Source organism: Stegodyphus dumicola, chromosome 1 (assembly GCF_044657685.1).
Source record: "Stegodyphus dumicola isolate Sdum_Otavi_A_Nest chromosome 1, ASM4465768v1".
NCBI lineage: Eukaryota > Metazoa > Arthropoda > Arachnida > Araneae > Eresidae > Stegodyphus > Stegodyphus dumicola.
This window is the reverse complement of record NC_140768.1, coordinates 17,152,678-17,176,449: the sequence shown is the minus strand read 5'-3', so window position 1 is coordinate 17,176,449 and position 23,772 is coordinate 17,152,678. Positions and strand designations below refer to the sequence as shown.

At 33.2% G+C, this 23,772-nt stretch overlaps 1 protein-coding gene across 1 annotated transcript in view; it reads left to right on the top strand.

Annotated features, from left to right (window-relative positions):
* LOC146999050 (uncharacterized) overlaps positions 1-14,570 on the top strand; it is a 51,969-nt gene extending 37,399 nt beyond the window's left edge. The window contains exon 3 of the mRNA XM_085810471.1: positions 12,374-14,570. Coding sequence (XP_085666597.1) covers positions 12,518-14,485 — 1,968 coding nt within the window. The 5' untranslated portion in view covers positions 12,374-12,517 and the 3' untranslated portion in view covers positions 14,486-14,570. The remainder of the gene's footprint in view (positions 1-12,373) is intronic.
* The last annotated feature ends 9,202 nt before the right edge of the window (positions 14,571-23,772 follow it).

Sequence of the window (23,772 nt, the reverse complement as noted above, 5' to 3'; positions counted from 1 at the left end):
ATTTTTGTTGCAAAGCTTAGTCTCTCTAGATTGGCAATAAATCTACTATTCTGCTGTTTCAAATACAAACAAACATTTCCACCATTTTATATAAAAATTAGGCTTAACCGCACTTAAACAGCTTATAAATTGTTGATAATTCTACAAATATTGTTTCCAGATTTCCTAAAAGCATGAAAACCTTAACCGGAAAATACGAACAACGTAATTCAATTATTTTTAAACCAAAGATGCACAATTTACAAACATATAAGAGTAAAGAAACTGAGATCACCGAGCCGGGTAACAGAGTGGATATATATATAAATATACACTGGTGTGCAAAAATTAAGGACGAGACGGTTTTTTCAATATAACTTTGTACAAAAGCTTTCCAAATCAACACATTTAATACCGTAAGATCCCCAATATGTAAGGACATGAGTAATGTAAGCAACATTTACTAAAAGATAAATCAGAGGGATAAAAAGAAGCTTTATTGAAAAGTAGCATGGAGCGCAATGCGACTGAAGGCCGAAACATCCCTGTGATGGGTGTCCAGCAAGAAACATCCGGTCTTTAATAGGGGATATGATCTCCCCTGACTGCTAGGCAAGTTTCACAGTGTCTGCCCATGCTGAGAATGAGGGTGTCAATGAGTTGTTGAGGCATTGCTGCCCATTCGTCTTGCAACGCCAATTGAAACTCCGGAATCATTACTGGTGGTAAGGTACGAGCTGCCAAGCGTCTGCCTAGAAAATCCCATACATGCTCGATGGGATTGAGATCCGGAGATCGTGCCGGCCAATCCATACGTTCAATATCCTCACTCTCTAAGTGATGTTCGGCAGCTACTGTGCGATGACATGGTGCATTGTCGTCCATGAAAAGGAACTGCGGACCCATAGCGCCTCTAAAAAGATGCACATATGGAACAAGAATCTCGTTACGATAACGGGTCCCATTGACTGAACCTGCGTCGAAAATGTGAAGGTCTGTACGACTACCAAGCATGATGCCTCCCCAAACGAGAACACCGCCACCTCCATACCTGTCCCTTTCAATGATGTTCGAGGGATGATTGCGGCTTCCCCACTCTCTCCAGATGAGTATGCGATGAGAATTGCTACTCAGACTGAATCTGCTCTCATCTGTAAAGAGTACTCGTCCCCATTCATTGTCTCTCCAATTCCGGTGTTCCCTACACCACAGAGAACGCCTTCTCCGATGGGCAGGCGTTAGAGGTACACACCGTACAGGGCGTCGTGCAAACAGACCACCACGGTGCAATCTTCTGGCCACGGTAAAACGCTATATCGGTCGTCCAGTCGCCTGTGTCGTGTATCTAGCGATTTCTCCCGCTGTCTGCCGCCTGTTTCTTCTGGCCTATAAGGCAATATAACGGTCATCTGCGGGTGTGGTTTCTCGTGGACGACCACTACTAAACCCCCGGATAGCTGTTCCTGTAGTTTGAAATTGTCTCCAAAGTCGTGAAACGATGCTGTGAGAAATTCCGAACTCTGCAGCCGCACTTGTCACACTGCGGCCTTCCACCAACTTCCCAATGATTCGACCTCGGCTAAAAGCATCCAGATGTCGTCTAACAGATTGATTATTCGTCATTTCTTGCTGAGGCAGCAACTCGGTGTGATTTTAACTGCTATACGGCGTGCAATCTCTTTGCCAGAAATACTGATCTTACACGGACAACATGCTTTATACTACTCAGACACTCCCCCATTACGTCTACCTGCATATCTGCGCATGTGCTACCTTACATCACCTTACTTAATCTCCTGATTGGTCTTTCTGTCCGCTCTGCCTCATCGTTCAGCTGATATGCTAATTTTTCGACTTCGTCCTTAATTTTTGCACACCAGTGTATTTATATACGTTTGGCGCGGCCGATTGCAACCAAAATACGAGGTGCACATCTACATGTTATAGCAGTCCTATATACAAAATTTCAACGTTCTGAGGCTACTCGTTTTTGAGTTATGTGAGATACATACGTACGGACAGACGCCACGAAAATTCTCTTCAGAATTCTTTTAAAATCAGTTTAACTTTTTTTTTGGGGGGGGGGGCGGGTTCTTTATTCTGTCCTTACGTGCAGATGTCATGCAAAAATGTCGTTAAATTACATTCGTTAGCGGTCAAAATAGATATTTTCGTTGAAATATGATACTCGAAATTTTTCTCGATTACATTACTTCCTTTTTACTTCGTATAAGAAGGTAAAAACAAAGTATGGGTTTAGAAACTGGGTTAGTTGGTTTGGCTTTTGAAGCAAATAAATAAAATTTTAAAAGCACAATTTTATATTAATTTTTATGATTACATCAGTTTACATTTTGATCATGGCATCTAATACCAGTTTCTTTGGTACTATTGTACAGTCATTAGGTTTTTTTTTTTTTTTGGAATAATGTACAGTACCCTATACATGTAATGAACAATACAGGACTCGCAAATAGACCTCTCGAATATGCTTGGAATGCGCTTCCAATTAATTACACACGAAAGCATGCGGAATGGGAGAAAATACCTACATTCACCCCCTTTTTAAAACCCTTTATTCGCCTACGGAACTTTAAAGTTCCATCAATAAAATCACTCAGTTATATTAGAGCGCGCTATTATTTATAGCCCCAATTTTTAATTAAAACAATAAAAAACTATAAATTTAATTTTTAATTAAACAATAAAAAACCTGACATTTTTGAAAACTTAATGTGAGGTGTTTCTCATGCATTAAGAAATATAATAAAAAATGTTTAAAACTCTTTTTCGAAAGATAAAGTAATTTGGCACATGAAAAGTTAAAGGGTGACTGGGAATAAGGGTACCTAGTCGTCATATCCTAGTGGTGACAAATTATCGTCCATTACGTTTTAGTTCGGGCGCTACTGTTGAATCATTAGGTTTTTTTTTCCTTTGGGGGGCTGGAAGCAGGAAGTTTTGAAAATGCACAATGTGCCCCCACAAGCCAGCGGAAAGGTGGGAGGAAGTGTTTTAGACATTAATGATATAAAATCGAAATTTTGGCTTTTTTATTACCCTAGAAGAGATTTTGTTTTTGTTTTTAAATTCATTTTACTAAAAAATCTCATTCCGAAATTTTCAATTGATTGAGCATTAATTATTCGGATATTTTAAAGGTCTAAGATTTTTTTCAGCGGGATAGGGGGGTACATGCAATTGTGTGCTCTTAGCACGTGGAAGCTATGTTAGAAATATGAAGCAAGCAGTGGCATGTTTGAATTTTGTTGAATGATCAATAGATAAAGGCAAACATTTTCCATTAAATTATTATAAAAACTGATTAATTTATAGCGCTGACTAATAATGCATATTTGTAACGATTTTATACATTAATTACGCTAATTCTAGTATCAGTAGGTAATTACATTTACTATGCTCACACGGCATTAATTTATATTTATTAACACAAATGAGCGTTAGCTCGAAAGGGGTATTAGTCTGAAAAAGGCATTTTGCGTCGAATAACTTTTCAAATTGTTGCCACCAAATATTATCGTCCTGTATTACATTTAAAGAAACTAAATAATGAAAAATATCTACATGAACGTATTTATGTTTCCCGCATCGTGATAAAACAACGGTACCTAGAGCCACCAAATTGTGAATAACATGATCTTCCACCCAAACATGGGCACCGGAAAGTCCGAATTTGAAATTTGGAATTAGTTTTATTGTCTATTTCATATTTTGTATAACTTTAACGAATTTTAGACTAAAAACTCAAAAATTTCAAAGTGAGCAGTGGCAACACTGTAGGGAACAAAACATTTCTATCTGCAGCTGTCTATCGAAAATTCTGAAGATATGCTGTTTTCAAATATTTTTAACGCAATTTGGCGTTAGCCGAAATGCTGTCGAAACTTGTATGCGTCTGTAAAAAAAAAAAAAAAAAAAAAAAAAAAAAAACCGCCCATGGGGCCCAGTATAAAATTTGAAGTGTCTGAGACTTTTTTTTTTTTTTGAAGTTGTTCTTATAAGTGACTTGTATACGAGTTTGTCTTATATATCAAGATTTGTGTTCTGAAATTCCTTTTAATAATTTCAGGAAATTTTATTGAAGGGAAATGAGTAATTTTTAATACTATAATTTTATTTATAATTGAAGCATGAAATGGTAAAACCACCTGAACAAACATGCATATTTGCAATGTTTTTAATACTGTTTTAACATCTCTACTACTTCCAATTAATAATGAAAAGCATTATACCTGCAAGATAAATAATCCGTCAAGAAGTAAATGCTGAGTGAAACAATAGCAAAAGATCATCTACGTAAAGATTTATACTTGTGTTAATGAATCGACAAATTCAAACTTCTTTGTTACCAGTTCAGTTACCGACAGACATTCAACAAATTCAGGTCAGATTACATAATTCTGTTCGTCACGCCTAAATATTGTCCAATAAATTCTTTATTTACTAATTTTAAAATGAAAGAAACATTTAATTTTGTAATATGCTAAACAGAATTGGAACAAACAGCGGAGTGGAACTCGTTCTTTTTCTGGAATAAACAATGAGAAAGAATAACATTCTCAATGAGAGCTGTATTATTTTTGGAATAAATATGTGATAGGTATAATATTTGAAGTAGATTCAATATACATGTAACAAACAAGAAACAGCATGTACCTCTTTTGTTTTCTGCCTCGTCTTTTCAATTTATTTTAACTTATGCTAGAATAGCATAATTGTTATTTAATCCTAATTATAATGGCGCTTTGTTAACAGTTCTTCAAATAATAGTACTTATTTGCTTAACGTAAAGTCTGAATGTTTTACTTATTCCTAAGAGCAGTAACAGAAAACAAATATTATGAAAATATTAATATCGTATAAATGGAAACATCATCTGGAAATTTCCCTCTGGAAATCTGTGTTTTCTTTGTTAGGTATCCTGAGAAAAATATTATTGAAAATGTGACCTTCAAAGGCATTTGGTGCGTTGTGAATGATTTATTTTTATTTAAGAAAGTTTAATTGTTTTTTGATAGATATTATTCACTGTTTTTGTTAGCCAAAACTATTTTAAGAAACAAACAAATTTTCCAGTCATTTTTTTTAACATAAATTTTTTGAAAAAACAAAAAACTGTTCTATTTTACTTTTTTGTACGAAGTAAAGGAATATTGTAATCACCAAAATATTATTATATAAGATTATCATATAGGGACAGAGTATCATATAAGGACAGAGTAAAGGACTTTTTTTTTCCAAAAGGGGTTACAAAAAGGATTTAAAATGGATATAGAAGAGATCTTTTTCGTGACATCAACGTACGTACGTACGTACTGGTATGTATAACTAGCATAACTCAAAAACGAATCGTCTCAGAATGTTAAAATTTTGTATATAGGACTGCTGTAACATGTAGTTGTTCATCTTTTTGGTTACAATCGACCTCACAAAAAAGCATATGTTTATATATATGCTCAAACCCTGTTATTCGCCTTCTTCAGCTCAGTTTTTGTATTTTTATATTTTTATATGTTGGCAAATTGTGCATTTTTTGCTTTAAAATGATTGAATTGTGTTGTTCTTATCTTCCGATTAAGGCTTTTATGCCTTTAGTCAATCTGCATGCAATAGTTGTAGAATTATCAAAAATTTAAAAGTAGTTTAAGTGCAGCTAAGCCTAATTTTTTACTATGGCAGCCATATTTTTTTTTTACATTTGATACTTAGCAGAATAGCGAATCAGTGAGTTTCTGCGCCTTCAATGTCTTTTTTCCGAGTGGTACTGGCTGTAAAAGTTTTCTGTGCACCGAAAAATCTTCCTTTTTCAGCTGGTCGAAATGCTTGTTTTTGCATAGAAACTGTAATTATAAGAAAAAAAAATACTGTATTTGGTACTTCATATTTTTCTGTATTTAAAAAATTTTTTATAAAGATATTTTGAAGTTTTATGTATTTTTATCTTGTGCGAATTATTTGAATGAGAAATATAACTCGAATGAAATGCGAGGAAATATGTTTGAACGAAATGCAGCAAAAAATTCCTAAGATTTAATATTCCATAATTCTGTCATCAGATTTTTTTATTTTTCATTTCGTAATAATTTTGTCCAAACTGTGTTTTCCAAATGTTCTGCAAATGGTCTTGAACAAGAAAAGAATAAATAAAAATCATATTTGTACATAAAAGCTTTGAAAAATGAAATATGGTTTCAATTACATTTTGATTTCCAATATTTCTTTCAAATATATTACGAAATTCATTCTTTATTCTATTAGACAGATAGTAATAAACGTACAATAAAATAATGAACAATTTCTTTCGTATTTGTGTTAAGCTTTACGACTTTAAATAAAAAGATTAATCAATTACAAACTGAAAAACTTAGTTTTAAAAATATAAAGTTTAAATAGTTGCTAAAATATTTGCAATTTTTTAAATATTTTTCATTTAATTTCAATATATATATACATAATTAAGCTAATTTTTATTCAGTTGGTGAGTATGAACATAAATCATAAGCTTTTATTAATTAAAACCTTATATTTAATTGGAATTGTTACAAATCAGATTATGAATCGTACTTTTCTTTATGTTTTCGTTTTTTAAAGCCTGTTGAAAACAAGTTTAAAGTACAATCCAGTTATAATTTCTTTTAAAACATTTAAAAATCAATGCCAATAATATTAAACGTTTGTTTAATTCAGTTTCTAAAAAGTATAATTTGAAATAACAAAGAACAAAATATTTTTCTATTTCATTACTATTCAGCAGAATAAACAATTACGTTTCTTTTCTCAACCGGTTGTTATCCTGCATAAATTTCCTTTTAATTAAAATTACGAGTATTTTAATTAACAAAGAATTAATAGCATTTGATAGATTAAGATAATATTTGTGCTAGCATGATATTCGGAAATACTACGATCAGGAACTTGATCATTCTCATTATGTCACCATTTTCTTTTCATGTCTAAAATAAATAATTTATTTTCCCGACGAAGCATATTAAAACTTACTCATAATAGATACAAAAATATTTGTGAGCTGGAGTAAAAGAAGAAATTACAACCTGCAAGTTTAAAAAATGAAAAATAATTTTAAAAAATCAAACTTCACTCAGTTTTCAAAATCAAGTAGAATAACATAATAGTATAAAAAATAGAATAACATTTGAAGAGAGTTTGCTGATAGTTATGGTCACAGTTAATTATATGTCTCTTCTTAGAGGCTGATTTTTAGTAAATAAATGAGTTAGTAATAATATATAATTAGTATAATTTAGAAAATAAATGAGTTAATAATTTAATTAGTAAATAAATGAGGTAATTAAGAAGTGAATGAAAATAAATTCTGAGGTGGGTGTGCTATGTAATGAGTTGTTAAAATTATCAAAGCCTTTTTACGTCATATTTTATCATCAGATTGTTACAGAATTTCTTTTCGGAAAGGTATTAACGCACATTTTAAGGATGTATTTGGAAAATCCGTGTTTTCACGGTTCTTCTATAATTATAGAGGCCCACCAGCGGCCGAGCGGTAAAGTCGCTGAACACTGGTAGTTCGGTCCGAGGTTCGAATCCCGCAAACTGGCTGGCTGCATGGGTGTTTTCGTGGTTTTCCACATGTGTAACGTGTATACGAGCCAGTTCCCTTAGAAAGTCCTCCACGAAGGCATCCCTCCCCTTAGGCAGATAGCCCTCGTGTACTTTGCCATAATTAAATACACCAACACCTATAATTATAGAGCACTAAGGCGTCTTAAAGTAGTTTCTTTAAATAAAGAATTCTAGCATCTGTAAACGGATTCTCAGGAAATCTTCGTCTTTTTAATCTTCGTTAAAAAGGGCCGAAAACTGTTGCTGTGTAAGCGAAATTAAGATAATTAAGTAATTTATGTTTTATCTAAATGAATCTATTCATATACCAAATTATGCTACACAACGTGTATTTTTATTTAATCTATGTGTGAATTTTGTTTAATTGGGGTTTTGGGGTACTTAAGATAGTACGTTCATTTCACAATTGATGATTTTTTACTTTTTCGTAGTTTTGTCCGGCGCCAAGAGACAGTTACGTTGAGTTAAAAATTTTTAACTTATAATTTAAGTTACGTTGAGTTTTAACTTATAATTTATTTTTAACTTATAATTTTTAACTTATAATTTAAGTTAAAAATTTAACTTAAACTTTTTAACCTAACTTAAATTTAACTAATTTAACCCAACTTAAATTTAACTTTATTTTTAGTTTTTAACTTATAAATAAGTTAAAAACTAAAAAATTTTAACTTATAATTTAAGTTACGTTGAGTTAAAAATTTTTAACCCTAAATTATCAGCAACGTAACACTGTTAGGCTTATGAAATTCAAAAACAGTATTTTGGAAGAATATGTATAACTCTTAACCGATATGCATATTTCGATGAGCCAAAAACACACTTTTTTTTATCCTACACCCTGGAGAAATTTCCTGTTGTCTAGCTGAGCAAAATAAGAAAAATCAAATAAAATTATATCTTCCATTCCCGCATTGTGCGCAAACGTTTGAAAAATTGGTGAAATTTTGGTAGTTTTCGTCAATTTTTAATCCCAAAGGGGGCATTTTACCCAGAAGGACTATTAATTTAATTTTGGCATTTTGAACCAATTCACGATAAATGTCGGTTTACTTTTCCAGTTGTTGCCACCAAATATTAGAGCCATGAATTATATTTAAAGAAATTAAAAAATGAAGAAACTGCATAAATTAAATTTGTTCATCAAAGTAAGAGTCATCAAATTTGAATAACGTACGTATCCATCCGAATATGGGCATCTGGAAGCCCAAATTTGGAATCTTGAATTGGTTTTATTATCTATTTCAGATTTTGTAACATGTTAATGAATTTTTGATTAACAAACTGAACGATTTCAAAGCGAGCAATGGCAACACTGTACGGAAAAAATTATCTTTAGCGCGTGAGACTGTGTATCGAAAATAAAGCTGTTCAAAAACATCGCCCCGAAAAATATCGTAGTAAAAATAAAGCGCCTACAAATCATCGTATGACCAATCTTCATACCTTGTCGAGCGACGAATCAATGCTGTGATTGATCCTAATTAATGAAAAAATCTGATGTGTACACCACATGACTTCCTTGTACGGAATATTAAATTATACGCATTTTTTCTTGCATTTCATTTAAATTTATCAGATTGAATTAAATCTACTTCGCCGACAGCGCATGAACCACAATAGAATAAATGCATTCTTTAAAATTCACTTTGTTTACCATAGCGACACTCTGGTGCTAGGTCCACTTAACAGTATTATATTTCGTTCATATTATAACTCAGAATGCACAAAATTTATATCATTTAAAGAATTATCTAATCGTTGCCACATGTTCTATTCAAATACTATAATAAAGCTAGAACTATGTATAAAAGAAATTAAGCAAACAAAACAAAAAAGAAACAGTTTTTCACAGACGATTGAGTATTTCTCATTCAACTAATTCAGTTTTCACTTCGCGACAAGGCAAAAATACATAAAAACTCAAAATATCTGTATTAAAAATTACGAAGTAAATCTCAAACACTTATTTCCTCGAAAAAATTCCAGAAAGGATTAAGCATGATTTAAATAATAAATGAAGGTGTTATCTTTGTTGTTGCGAAGCTAAGTTTCTCTAGATTGGCAACAAATCCGCTATCCTGCTGTTTGAAATGTAAACAAGAGCAATGGCCGCCATCAAAAACATTATTAGGCTTAGCGGCACTTAAACATTTTTAAAATTGTTGATAATTCTAAAAATATTGCATACAGATTTACTAAAGGCATAAAAACCTTAACCGGAAGATAAGAACAACATAATTCAATCATTTCTAAAGCAAAAAATGTACAATTTACAAACATATAAGAGTACAGAAACTGAGATCACTGAGCCGGGTAACAGAGTGGATATATATATAAATATATTCATATACGTTTGGTGCGGCCGATTGCAACCAAAATACGAGGTGCACATCTACATGTTATTGCAGTCCTATATACAAAATCTCAACGTTCTGAGGCTGCTCGTTTTGGAGTTATGCGAGATACGTACGTACGCACGTTCGTACAGACGCCACGAAAAATTCTCTTCAGAATTCATTTTAAAGCAGTTTTATAATTTTTTGGAAGAAAAGAGTGTTTTATTCTGTCCTTACATACAGATATCACGGAAATACATCGTTAAATTGCATTGGAAAGAGGTCAATATGCTGCCTGAAACTTTTCGCGATTACAATACTTCCTTTTTACTTCGTATAAGGAAGTAAAAAGGAGGAGACCTTGCGCCTTCATTTCTCTAAAAATATTGAACCGAACGTTCAGAAACTGGCTCTGAACCATTAAGCACCTACATCATACTAAATTGTTTCATTGATATTACTCTTTTAGTGTATGTTTTGGTTCTTCTTTCTTAATTATTTAATTAACAATAAAAAATTTTTTAGTATAAACGATTGCTCAATTACTCTTTTACCGTATTTTTTGCTGTTTTTAAATTAGTTTTCTTAATTAATAATAAAGAATTTTTAAGTGTAAAACATCGCTTAAGCATTTTTTTCTGGCATTAGTCAATTCAGTTTTTACAAAAGGAATGTAATTAATTACCTTCCAGGAAAAACTTTTGAGTTAAATCAAATAAAATTTGGTGTACAAGCCTACTAAAAAATGAGTTAGAATTTTTGTCTTTTATAATTCAGAAACCCCCTTTCTTTTACCTAATTAATTTTAGTAATTAATTAGGATTTTCACAAAGGGGGGCGTTGAAAGATTTTTCGCTCAATAGGGAGCGGCAGTTTTCACATGGTTGATAATCACTAGATCACAAGAAGGAATGTGGAATATTTTTATTTCCTCATTTCCTATTTTTGAATTAATTAATAATTTTTGCTGAGAAAGTAAGAAGGAAAACTTAATTCAAAAACGGAAAACGTCTCCTCTGAATAAAGTAGCTGAATTTGCATTCCAAAATTTCCATTATTACGTGATATGGGTCTCATTTCCATCTATCGATTGATGCAAACTGACGATTTGGTACACCTATCAACTGTGACACAGTTGAGAGGAAACTTCCATCAATTAAATCATAGTTAATTTACAGTTTGCAAGGGTAGTTTAATGTTGTGTTGGCTGGAAGCATTCCAGTTGCATAATTCTCAATAATAGTTGCAAATCGCTTTGCTGGTAGCATCATTCATCAACAAGTTTGCACCTAACTAAATGCTCTGAGCATCAAGCAGGCTCAATGCATTTGGGAAAAGTTACAATGCGGTTAAAGCCAATTTCTTTAGAATTTGTGACAGAAGATTATTTTGTTGAGAAGTGTAACAAAAGGACAAAGAGATAAAAAAAGGACGCAATGTTTGGTTATTGGTTTTCAAAAGCAAGGGAAATATAGTTGCATGGTAGGGACACAATAAGTTCGATTTCAGTCCTCGTTAGTAAATGGAATATTTAAGCGAAATGGGTCATATGTATTTTTCTGTGTCATAATGCATTTGGGTTTTAACTTTATCTCACATGTAATTTCCCTAAAATAATTTACATATATACAGAATTTGTAACAATATTATTAGCCCAAAGGGATTTGAATCCCGAAGGACTATTAGTTTCGTTTTGGCATTTTGCGTCGGACTCATAAATGTCGGTTCACTTTTCAAACTGTTGCCACAAAATGTTAAGAGTCCTGCATTATATTTGAAGAAATTAAATAATGAAAAATCTGCATAAATGTATGTATATTTCTCGTATTGTGATAAAACAACGGTACATAGAGTCATCGAATTTTGAATAACGTAATCCTCCAACGAATATGAGCATGTGGAAGACCCAATTTGAAATTTGAAATTTGTTTTATGATCGATTTCCTATTTTTTAAAACTTTGACGAATTTTTGATTAACAAACTCAAGGATTTCAAAGCGAGCAATGGCAACGTTGTGCAGAAAAAAAACATTTTTATCTTCAGCGCGTGAGTCTCTGTATCGGAAATTCTAAAGATATGATCGTTTTAAAACTATTTTGCGATATTGCTGTTGCACTGGATCTTATGGTTTAAGTGCGAGGAACATGATATTTAATAAAGAAAGGTAACACACAAAATGTTAAAAAACGCCCCTTTGGACGTAATTTAAAATCTGAAACATTTCAGATTTTTTTTTTTTTTTTAAGAATTAAAATCCTAAAAAATGTTATTTAGCAAACAAATTATCTTGGCAGCAATATTTGTTGTTTTGGTCTACATTTTAATTCTGCCTTTTCTTTGTCATTACTATTTGTAAGAATTTGCGAATAATTGTTTATTATGCATTGTTTTGTTTGCAAATGGTAGACATTGTTGCGTAAATCTTTCGTTTCAGGATCAGCTTTTGTAATCCAATATTATCCATCAAACTTTTGTGTCACTTAACATGGAATTATATTTTAATCATTGCGAATCAAAAGTACTTTGACATGCGATTTCAAGAAACGAATGAAAGCTGCTATAAAAGAAATATATTATTATGATATCTAAAAAGGTACGTTTTCTGTCATGTATTACTTATTTTCTGTTGTACTGCAAACTTTTCAAACAAGTTTCTTGCGTAAATGAGGAACAATTTCCTGATCCTCAGGACTTCTTTGTAGCGAAAGATCATGTTCGAGAACAAATTTTTGAGCTGCCTGATATGACTAACGATCCAATATATTTCACCACCGACAGAAGCACCGCAGATCGCATTTTAAAATTCTTTCCATTATTTGCTCGTCAACAGCCATCAAGAGATCTAGATCAACAAGCGTATCTCAAGTCTAGAAATAGCGTATCTAAGGGAATTTTTGTTATGCCTATTACTACTAAGACTCAAAAGCCTTTCGTAAACGAAAGAAAAATTATTTTTAGCCCTCAGAAGATACCTACATTACTCATTCGTCAGCAATCATTAAATGCTCCGAATCAGCAAATCATGATTACAGGGGAATATATGGATCGCAAGCATCTACCTCGTATGTCTAAAACTGCAAGTTACAAGAACCTTTACGTTAACGATAAAATTACTGCAGATGGGCTTCAAAGTCCCTTTCTGTTATCAGATCATGATCACAAAATACAAAGTTTGAATCAACAAAACTTTGCCGAGATGAAAGAAACTGACCAAAAGATCTTTCCTGATGTAGCTGATACTGTTAAGATTCAGAGAGCTTTCCTTTTCCCCAAGAATGTTGAGGGTCAACTTAGAAAAATACCGTTGGCATTTCTTTACCAAGCAACGCCACGAGTTCTGAAGCAGCAAGAGATGGTGACTGTGAAAGGTGATGGTGACTGGGAGCACAGATTTTACACGTCTGACAAAACAGGAAATCAAGCATTTTCCAATACTAATGTTAGCGTTACAAACAGCACTGCAGTTATTTACCAACAACTACCAAGACATCTGAAACAGCAAGATTTACTCATGGGGAAAGATAAAGATGCGAAGGACACCTTTCATGTACCTTCAGCAAGAGCTACACAGCGTCTTTTAACTTCCACAAATAGGAATAAAAAGAGCTTTCAAAAACTGCTTTCATTGCTGAAAACCCCCCAAACTACCTTCAAATACCAAAATATGCCTCCGCTGCCCCAACAACAAAATTTAGTTGCAGAGAAAGATATCGATGGGGAAACTTTTTTTAAAGCACCTGATAATGAAATGGCTCAGACGCGTTTCACCATTAACAAGAATGCAGACTTGCTTCGAAACTTATTTCCATTATCTGGTTATGAACAACAACATCAACAAAATTTTATCATGGAGAAATATGCTAGTACGATGCATTCTTCTGATGTTACTCGAACTGAAAAGCCATTCTTGGCCGACAAGAACGTCACAGATTCTCTTCCAAGTGTGCTTTCGTCATTCGCTCATCAACAGTCATCTCAAGAAAGTATGAAAGAGTATAGTTTTGTTGCAGTGAAAAATGAATACACGGAGAATTTCATCGATGGATCAGAAAATTTAACTACTCAACTGCCTTTCATTGACAAAATTAATCGCACTCGAAAAGTGGCTTCATTAATTGCTCCTGAACAACCATTGTTCGTTGAACCTCAGACATCACCGAGAACTTCAGATGGGCAGGACCATGTCACTGTTAAGAACGCAGGCGTAACGTTAGAAGGCACTGATTGGGACAAAATTTTTAGTATATTTATTAATGTAATATGCGGGATTTTAATTGTTATATGCCTGGTACTGACGTACTTTACATGTAAGAGAAAATCTCGGAATGCTTCCAAGGCTAATCATAACTCTAAGCCTCAGATATTTTCCAAAACAGATAAACAAGAATGTAAGAACAAAAATAATGACTCTTCAACCCTTCTTGAAGAAAAAATAGAGGAACTGACATCAGAACAGTTTGAAGATTATGAGCTCAACAAGTATGCTATAGCTCCCGCCTTTGCATACTATGCAAAACCCAGCACCTTTTCATTAAAAGATCTCTAGTAAGTTAAGTGACTAAAAATGAAACAGACAGCAATTACTGATTTTTAAACAATTTTTGATTGTGTAGAATAAAATTAAGTTATGCAAGCAACTGTTTCTAGAGCAGTTTTTATTTTAAATGTTTTCCTGCATAAAATATGTATTTAAGTATATCAAATATGTTAACTTTCATGTATCCTGAATTCTTCATAAAATCCTCATGATATTTCCTAATATTTGTTAATAATACCCATTTAATGAAGTATAACACGTTATTAGTAAACGTTTTCGCATAATAACGTTCAGGATTTTCATAATTACAGATGTAAATATGAAATAACCTTTTATGAATTTTAAAGATTTAATTTTAACTAATAAGGCTAAATGCTGCCATTTCCAGACGAAAACTCAAAAACATATATTCAGATTTTTTCTATACTGCACACTGACTTAGCACAGAATACCCGTATTTGACCTATTATCTTAACATATTGTAATATCTTGTTATTTAATAAATAAATATAATTATTGTGTAAGTGGCAACGCCGTATTTGTATTAAAACATCAGCAACGTGAGATATTGTTTTAAAAAGAGATTTAGATTCTGAAGATTTTACAGCTAGGAGTAGTATTAAAATTTTGCCACTTAAGAATTTTCGTTAAATTATCTATCTCCGCAAAACAAAAATAAAATTTATGTTCTACTAAGAAGATTGTCTGTTTGTAAATTACTGCAAAATACATTACAGTCTTTAATTAATTGGAGGTTCCACCGAGATACTGGAAATTAGGAGTGCAATTATCAATTTCGATGGTGCTGGTCTCCTAATCCCAGAAATTTACTGAATTTTTTAGAAGAAGTTTGCTAATACCAATTGCCAAGTTTGTTTATTTCAAGGAGAAATGGATGTAAGAAGTTTGCCGTTTTAAAGCCAGATTTGAAGCGGATCATTCAAAGGTTATCTTCTGTGCTTCTGTAACTTGAGTCCGAGCAAAAACTGTCAAAAATAGGATATTGCTGATCTCTGAAGATAAGATTAACTTTTGGTTTTCTTAAAAAAGCTTTTATTGAATTTTAATACTTTGTTTCAGAATTATAGTTTATCGTGTAAGATTTTGTTTAAAATAACTGACGCTAAAAATATTCAGCTTAAATTTATAATTGGTATTTGTGGTAAAGAAGTATTTTGAAATTATTATTTATGCTTTACTTTTATTTGTATTGAATTTTTATGTTGATAAATGATATGTGTAAGCCATCCCGGCATTTATAAAAAAAAAGAACTGCTAGCTGAGTTTTTGAATTTGTTGCCAAGCAGGCGCGTGAAAATAAGTAATAACGTCAAACTGACGGAGTGTGATTTGATTATACTGCTGAATTGGCAAAGATGTTTTCTTAGTTCTCGCCATCCAGGCGTGTGATAGATAGTAACGTCATCCCGACGTATTAGAGATTGTATATTCTAAAAGTTGTATTGCCAAACTGGCAAAAATTGTTTTCGTTATCGCCAACCAGGCATGGAGATAGATAGTAAAATCGTCAAACTGACGTTGGTAAAATTCCATTGTATTGCCTAACTGGCAAAGGTGTTTATATAGTTATAGCTAACGAGGCTTGTGAATAGTGAGTTAAAACGTCAACCCGACGTAGTATTAAATTATTTTGTGCCAACCTGGCAAAGTTGCTTAAATAATTCTCTCCAATTGGTTAGTGTGAATTTCGTATTCGAGAAATTAAATCTCGCCAGAAATTATATATTTTTAATACAAGTACGAGCTTTTAGATTGAATTTCAAAAGGAAGCCTAATAAAGGTAACTTGTGTCAACATGTCATTCTTAGCTAGGAGTAAAAAACAGGATTTAAAAGTACTAGCAGAAGAGTTAGGTTTAACCGTGAAACCTGAATTTAAGATTGCTCAGTTGCATAAACTGATTACTGAAAGTCCCGATTATGATGAGGAATTTACTCGAGAACTATTGGCTGCAATTAGAGCAGAAAGGGAACGAAAAGAATGCGAAAGAGAAGAAAGAGAAAGAGAAAAAGAACGCGAAAGAGAAGAAAGAGAAAGAAGAGAAGAACGCGAAAGGGAAGAAAGAGAAAACATACGCGAAAGAGAAAGAAGAGAAGAACGCGAAAGGGAGGAAAGAGAAAGGGAAAGAAAGGAAGAGCGTGAAAGAGAAGAGCGAATTAGAGCCTTTGAGCTACAGAAACTTCAGTTGGAAGCAATGGCTGCAACAGCACAGCCGGTAGAAACTACGCAGTTACCTGAGCAGCCTTTAAAAATCAGAATTCACGATGTCATGCCACGTTTCAACCCTAAAGAAGATGAAATAAGTTTATTCCTGGTGTTATTTGAGCGTCAAGCTAAAATAATGAATATACCTGCTGAAAATCAAGTGGCTCAACTTATTTCATTGCTGCCTCCCGACATTGTTCGGCTTATTGCTAGAGAACCAGAAGAGGACGCGAAAAAGTATGAATATGTAAAATCTTTACTGTTACAACGATTTAAATTAAGTGCGGAAAAATTTCGACAACTATTTAATAAACACCAAAAATCTACTGAAAGTACTTGGTATGATTTCTACTATGAATTAAAGAATTATTTAGAAGGATGGCTTAACGGATTAAACATTAAAACTTTTGAACAGCTAAAAGATCTCATGCTGGTTGATCAAATAAAAAAGCGTACCTCTCTTGATTTCAAAGAACATTTTATGGATCAATGGACAACCATCATTTCACCTACTGAAATAATTAAGAAAATTGAAGATTTTGAAGATGTGAGGAAAACAATAAAACCGAAATTTTCTGTCAATCAGATTGAGAAATTTAACAAAGGATCATTTAAACTGCGTTATGATAATTTTGTGAAAAAAATAGAGCATCCGCCTCATTTTAAGCATTCTGATAAATGGGACGATTCAAAATACCAGAAAGATCACCAACAAAGAAGTCAATTTCAATACAAGAACCAAGAAAATTTATATGACAGAAGGTATCGACCACGTTGTTTCGAGTGTGGGTAATACGAACATTTTAAGCCTCAGTGCCCTCTCTTAAAACCAAATGAAAAGATAAATTGCGTATTTTCGAATGATGATTTATTAAAGACGTATACAATTAACGGTTTAGTTAATGGGTATGAAATGCCTATTCTTCGAGACACAGGAGCCACAGTAGATGTTATTTCTCGAAAATACGTAGATAAAGCCAAAATGATTGGAGAACATGTCTGGGTACAATATCTCTTAAATGACCATTTAGTGTGTATACCGTTAGCTGAAGTTGAAATTAATTGTGAACTTGGTCATATAAAAACAAAGGCAGCTGTTGTTACAAATGATCCTGGCAGATATGTATTGGGTAACAAAACTGCTCAGTTGTTCAAAAAGAAACAATTCTTAAATTTACAAAAGATAAATGCAGTTTTGACACGATCTCAAGTAAAACGATCTCGTGAAGAAGATCGAAGTAGAGGCACTGAAATGGGGAAACCAGAAGCACTGTCTGTTATTGAGACTGATGAAGATATTTTAATGCAAGCTGATGAGGAAGACAAAGAAATGAAGAAAGTAATTAATGTTAATTCTAAGGAATTAATTGAATCTCAAAATCAAAGTAGAGATCTAGCCTTCTTGCTTAGAGAAGCTAAAAATGAAAATTCCAGCAAGACAAATGATTTCAAAGTAAAAGAAAACGGATTGTTGGTGAAAAGGAAAATAGATAAAAAGGGAAATGAAAGGGAATTAATTGTTATTCCTGAAAAATATAGGGATCAAATGCAGAACTACACAACTTTAATGCAGAACCAAACAAATAATAGTGCTAAAACTCAGAATAATTTGGTCAATACGCACCCTCCTAAGAGTCAAGCCTCTGTCAATGCTTCAGAGAAATCTGACAAACAGTCTAAGCGTTCATGTCTTCATGAGAAAACTGAAGTTATTTATATGGAAGTTGACTCGCCTTATTTACCTGCTGATTCATCGTCTGTAGATAGTATGTGTGATTATTCCTCTACAAGTTCCCCAGTTCCTTCTTCTCCAAAAAGCAAAGATGTGTTTGACAGTTTGTTAACAGCAGATCAAAGAACTTCTGATAAAAGAACTCATGAAGGTGCTTCTAAAGCTAAGAAATTAAAAATACGTTCAGAATCTACGCACACGTCAGAAAACTTAGCAAAGAGGCATAAACATGATGAAGGATACTCAAAGTTGCCACATTCAATGAGAATGCAAGTAGCAGATAAGAACAAAGATTCATCTCGCAAAGAGCAAAAACTATCTTACAAGAAAGAACTGACAAAATTAAACGATTCTCAGTTAAAAGTTCCAGATGAATTTCCAAGTGCTGGAGTTGAGATGCAAGTCAAAGAGAAATTTTTAAAGAAACTAAACAGACAAGAGCAAGTTGTTGAAGAAGAAAAACTGCCACAAAAGCCTCTGTCACACTCACCTGATTTCAATAAGGAGTTCATTTTGCAAACTGATGTTTCAGACTCTGGTATGGGTGTCATTGTAGCTCAAAAAGGTGAACGAGACAATGAACATCCAATATTATACCTCAGTAAGAAGTTTACAGAAACTGAAAAAAAGTACTCTACCACAGAAAAGGAATGCGCCGCCATAATATTTGCTGTAAAGAAACTTCAACGTTATTTAGACGGGCATACTAAATTCCTCATCATGACCGATCATAATCCCTTAGTTTGGCTCAAAAATAATGTGAGTCTAAATCCACGACTTATGAGATGGGCACTAGTACTACAACCCTACAATTACACGATCGTTCATCGAAGTGGTAAAAACCATAAAAGTGTAGACGCATTAAGTCGTACTCCCTGGCCTGATTAAATAATTTGTTTCTCTATATAGATAAAAAAAAATATTTTGTTCCTTCCTCTCTTCTTCAGTGTATATTATTATGTTATTTCTTGTTTAATTCTCCTTTAAATGCTTGTATTTTAATTCTGTGTTGTGCTGATATTATTGTTTTAAAAACTGTAAACTTTAATTTATAAAAATATAAATTAAAGTTTATCTGGAGAGGGGAGAGGTTGTAATATCTTGTTATTTAATAAATAAATATAATTATTGTGTAAGTGGCAACGCCGTATTTGTATTAAAACATCAGCAACGTGAGATATTGTTTTAAAAAGAGATTTAGATTCTGAAGATTTTACAGCTAGGAGTAGTATTAAAATTTTGCCACTTAAGAATTTTCGTTAAATTATCTATCTCCGCAAAACAAAAATAAAATTTATGTTCTACTAAGAAGATTGTCTGTTTGTAAATTACTTCAAAATACATTACAATATATATAGTTATATCTTAACATATCTTAACACATAGATAATGGATTAGGAATATTAAGAGCTAAATGTCGTGATTCAATATAGAGTATTAGAACATACTTACTAAAATATTTTTTTTTCAAAACTTTTTTATTTAGTCTTGTATAAAGGTGAATATTAAATAGTCTTTGAAACTTCACCATTGTCATAAATACAACTGCAAGTGTCTAAGGTTTTGAATAAGTCTTTTAAAGTTCCTTGACAGTACTGTTTTGCCAGTACTATTAATAGCTTTTTCTTGAGACGTCTCTATTACGCAGATCTGACGGCGCTGGATTGGATGATCGACTTCAATATTCCTCATAGAATATTCCTTATCCTCCTTATCCTGCAATATTCATTATCGGGAATTGTTAAATACTCCTCATAAATAGCGTTGTTAGTTTTATGCATGTCATTGCTCGCTAGTTAAGTGTTCCGTCTGCTGGTCATTAAACTAGTCATTTGTAGGAATTACACATCAACAAGCATTCTTTTTATGTATATTCAGATAAAAAATGTATCTATAAATGTGGGTGAATCGTATTACAAGTTCGATTCTTCATGTTCCAAATGAATTATATTTACAACCAGATAATACATACGTACTTTTCAACTGATGAAACCATTCATAATCCATATCCATAAATTAGGCTTTACGTTGTTTCTGTATGATTGCCGTGTGATATGTTTCACCCATATACACATTTGGTCATTATAATTGCTACACCATAAAAACGTTAAGCAGCAAACTTCAAATTTGCATTAAAGGTACTACATACTAGGATATACAAATGCTTAGCGTATAAGCGCATGTGTAGTATAAATGGAATGGTAGTACATCGTGTTTCTTGTTTGGGAATCAAATCTCAATTTTGATTGTTTATGTAAAAGGTCGTGTTAGCCTCGTGGGAGTAGAAGATCTTACAAGCACATGCCGCTATTCGGTTTCGACAGGATCTTGGCTACCAGGACTGTGGTTCATCTTTCTGCGACTGCTGCTATTGTTGGTAAGAATCCTATGATTGTCAGCAAATGTACAATCAGTGCGTCCAGGAGGACCATTCTGAACACTATGCAAGGTGTTAGCGGCTTCCCCCCCACCAAGGCCCGACAGGACAGTCCTCTTGGTTTCTCGACTTTGCCGCAACGCATAACCATGTCACGTATCTTGAGTCAAGAACATGGCTCATGTGCTGGATTGCAGTCCGCACGATCAGTGCGGTGACATCTGGAGCATCACGCACTGTCAGCAAAAAAAAGAGTGCTTACAATGGTGCGATGAAGGATGGCATTGGTTTTAGAGGCGGCAGAAACTTGTCTTTCTATACAAACCACCGTTTTTTGTACCTTAACTTGGTGGAAGTATACTCCTGTGGAGGCACTGGGGAGAACGAACGTTGCTACCTAAGCTAGCATTCATTATCCTCACGCCGGCCCGTTCCCTGACGTGCTGGTAACGGATGTCGTTCTCGATCCCGGTCCGTTTTCGATCGGACTGCCAGTTATGTTTGCAGCCGCCGTTACGTTTCTGATATGTTAAGGCTCATGATGGTGTCATATCTTTAAGCCCTGCATGAGGCCATCTCCTAACAAGGTAATGCACCACCGCATGGTGCCCGTACTGTATTAATCTTCCTCGATACAGAGGATGTTTGATTGTTGTATATTCTCCAGATCTCTCACATATTGTGAACATCTAGTTGCCGAAAGACAGGTGCCACCACTCTTCAACCACCACGATAGATCAGCTCTGGTGCAGAATTTTTATTCCATTCATTGCCTGGATGTTCGGCCCCATTCTGGCAGTAACAGCGGCTGCAATAATAACGGCTGCGGATTACAGCTGTTGTTACTGCCAGCTGGAGCAGCTCTATGTTCCACGCACCTTCTGCTACTTAATCATGTATTCCTTCCTTTATACTGAACATGTACAATTATTAAGTTTCTGCTCTTTGCTTTTATTCTTGATGTAGTAATTTTAATAACCATTGTAATAATAATCATCATAATAATGATGTAGTAATTTAACAATATAAATAAACTATTGCTACTTAAAAAAAAGCAGTTTTTAAAAATGTTTGTAATATCCACCACAAAGCATAAAAAAAGAACAGAAGTCCTCGAAAAGGTCAAACTTAGGATAAATAAAAAATAATACTATAGCACTTTAGGCTAACGCATTATGTTCAGTTAGGTAGGCATAAAAGACTTGGCTCAAGAAAGAAGATAAGAATAAAACTGGTGGACTAGATTTATATGAGCGGAAAATTAAAGTGTTTCTGTTTTAATGTTTATGTTCTATTTAAAATAATCAAATAGTATTTTCTAATAAAAAAATATCATAGAAGTTATCTTATGAAGAATTTTGAGGGAAGCATGAAAAAACAAAGAAACGAACTCGATCCTCGCAGAAATTCATAAAATATTTCAATCTCACAGCTGAAGAAATAGAGTGGATCTTGAAACTTCTGAGGAAAGTTATAGAGAAAAACTATTTTTTATTCCATAGGCCTTTCAGATAAATAAAACAGAAGGCTGGAAGTTTGGAAAACTGCAGTCTTCCACAATATCTGGGAAAAGAATGTACGGTACGTAGCATTGCGAAAACATATTCTATCTGCCTGCATTATTACCTAACGCAGCTGCTCTCCTAGAAGAAAACTAGCGGAGGCCTAGCTTCGAGCTGTGATTCGAAGATGAACCGAAACAGAGAGATAATAATAAAATTTTATTTGTAAAGAAGATATATATGAAAAGCATTTGTATCAAATATTTGTCTAGTTTGTGATTTCATAACTTCTTCTATTATAGGTAATCGTAAGCGATGAGTTTGGCTTTAATGGCATACTCAATTTAGAGACTTTCCTCGAAAATACCACAGCCAATAAATATTTCTCTCCTATTCCTAATCAATTTTGCAATTTAATAAATAATATGCAAGTAAATGTAATAATTTTATTAGTGTGTATAAAGTTCGATATCTTGATGGGTTAATACTTTTATTTTGCTGTTCCTTTTCATATTCTGATTATTTTCTCTCACGAACTCTGTAACTATACGTATGTGTATATGTAGTTTAATAAAAGAGAGCTCTGAAGGTGAGAGCCATGCTGGATGTAAATTACATTTGATGTGAAAATTAATATCGTGCATGGTTTTTTTAACCCAAAGAAGCTTATTTACTGCCTAAGCACTATTTTAGCCCCAACACGCATATTAATTTCGTTTTGGGTCAAAAACTTTAAATGCCTGAACCACTTTTCAAATTGTTGCCACCAAATATTATCACCCTGTATTATATTTAAAGAAATTAAATGATGAAGAATCTGGAAGTAGGATTCCTGATAAAAGGATGCGGCAAGGAAGAAACTGGAAGATTTGACGCAAATCAATGAGGATTCCCTGCAAATGCATTCCTTAACGGCCATATTGCTGAAAATTTCAATACCTGTGGGTCCAATGTCAACAGCAATAAAAATGGTTATGAAAGAATAAATTTCAATGATTTTCTTTCTTTAAACATTCCCTTTCTATCCAGTCCAACTCTCCTTCATCAGCGTATTCAGAAATTAGTAGAATATTCTCCATGACTGATTTAGATTAAAGGAGATATCCCTTTCAGGCAAACGTAAATAAATATGTTTTAATTCTTTAGTAAAGTTATAGAAAATTGAGAAAAAAAAATCATTTCGTAATTTACTCAAATACTGTTTTACTTTTTATTGGCAATCTACATTAGACCAGCAGTTTCCAACCTATAGTTCTGAAAGTCGGTTAATATAGCTTCTGGTGCATAACTGAAAATAAACAAAACGGCAAGTGCATAAGAAATTGAATTTGAAAATGAGAAGCGAAGTGAATTAGATCTAACTTTTCTTTAAACTGTTGCTTGCTTGAACTGCAAATATGTTCAAAGGCCAACATCAACTAATGAATCATGTTTTCGAATAAGCGCAGAATTTCAAATT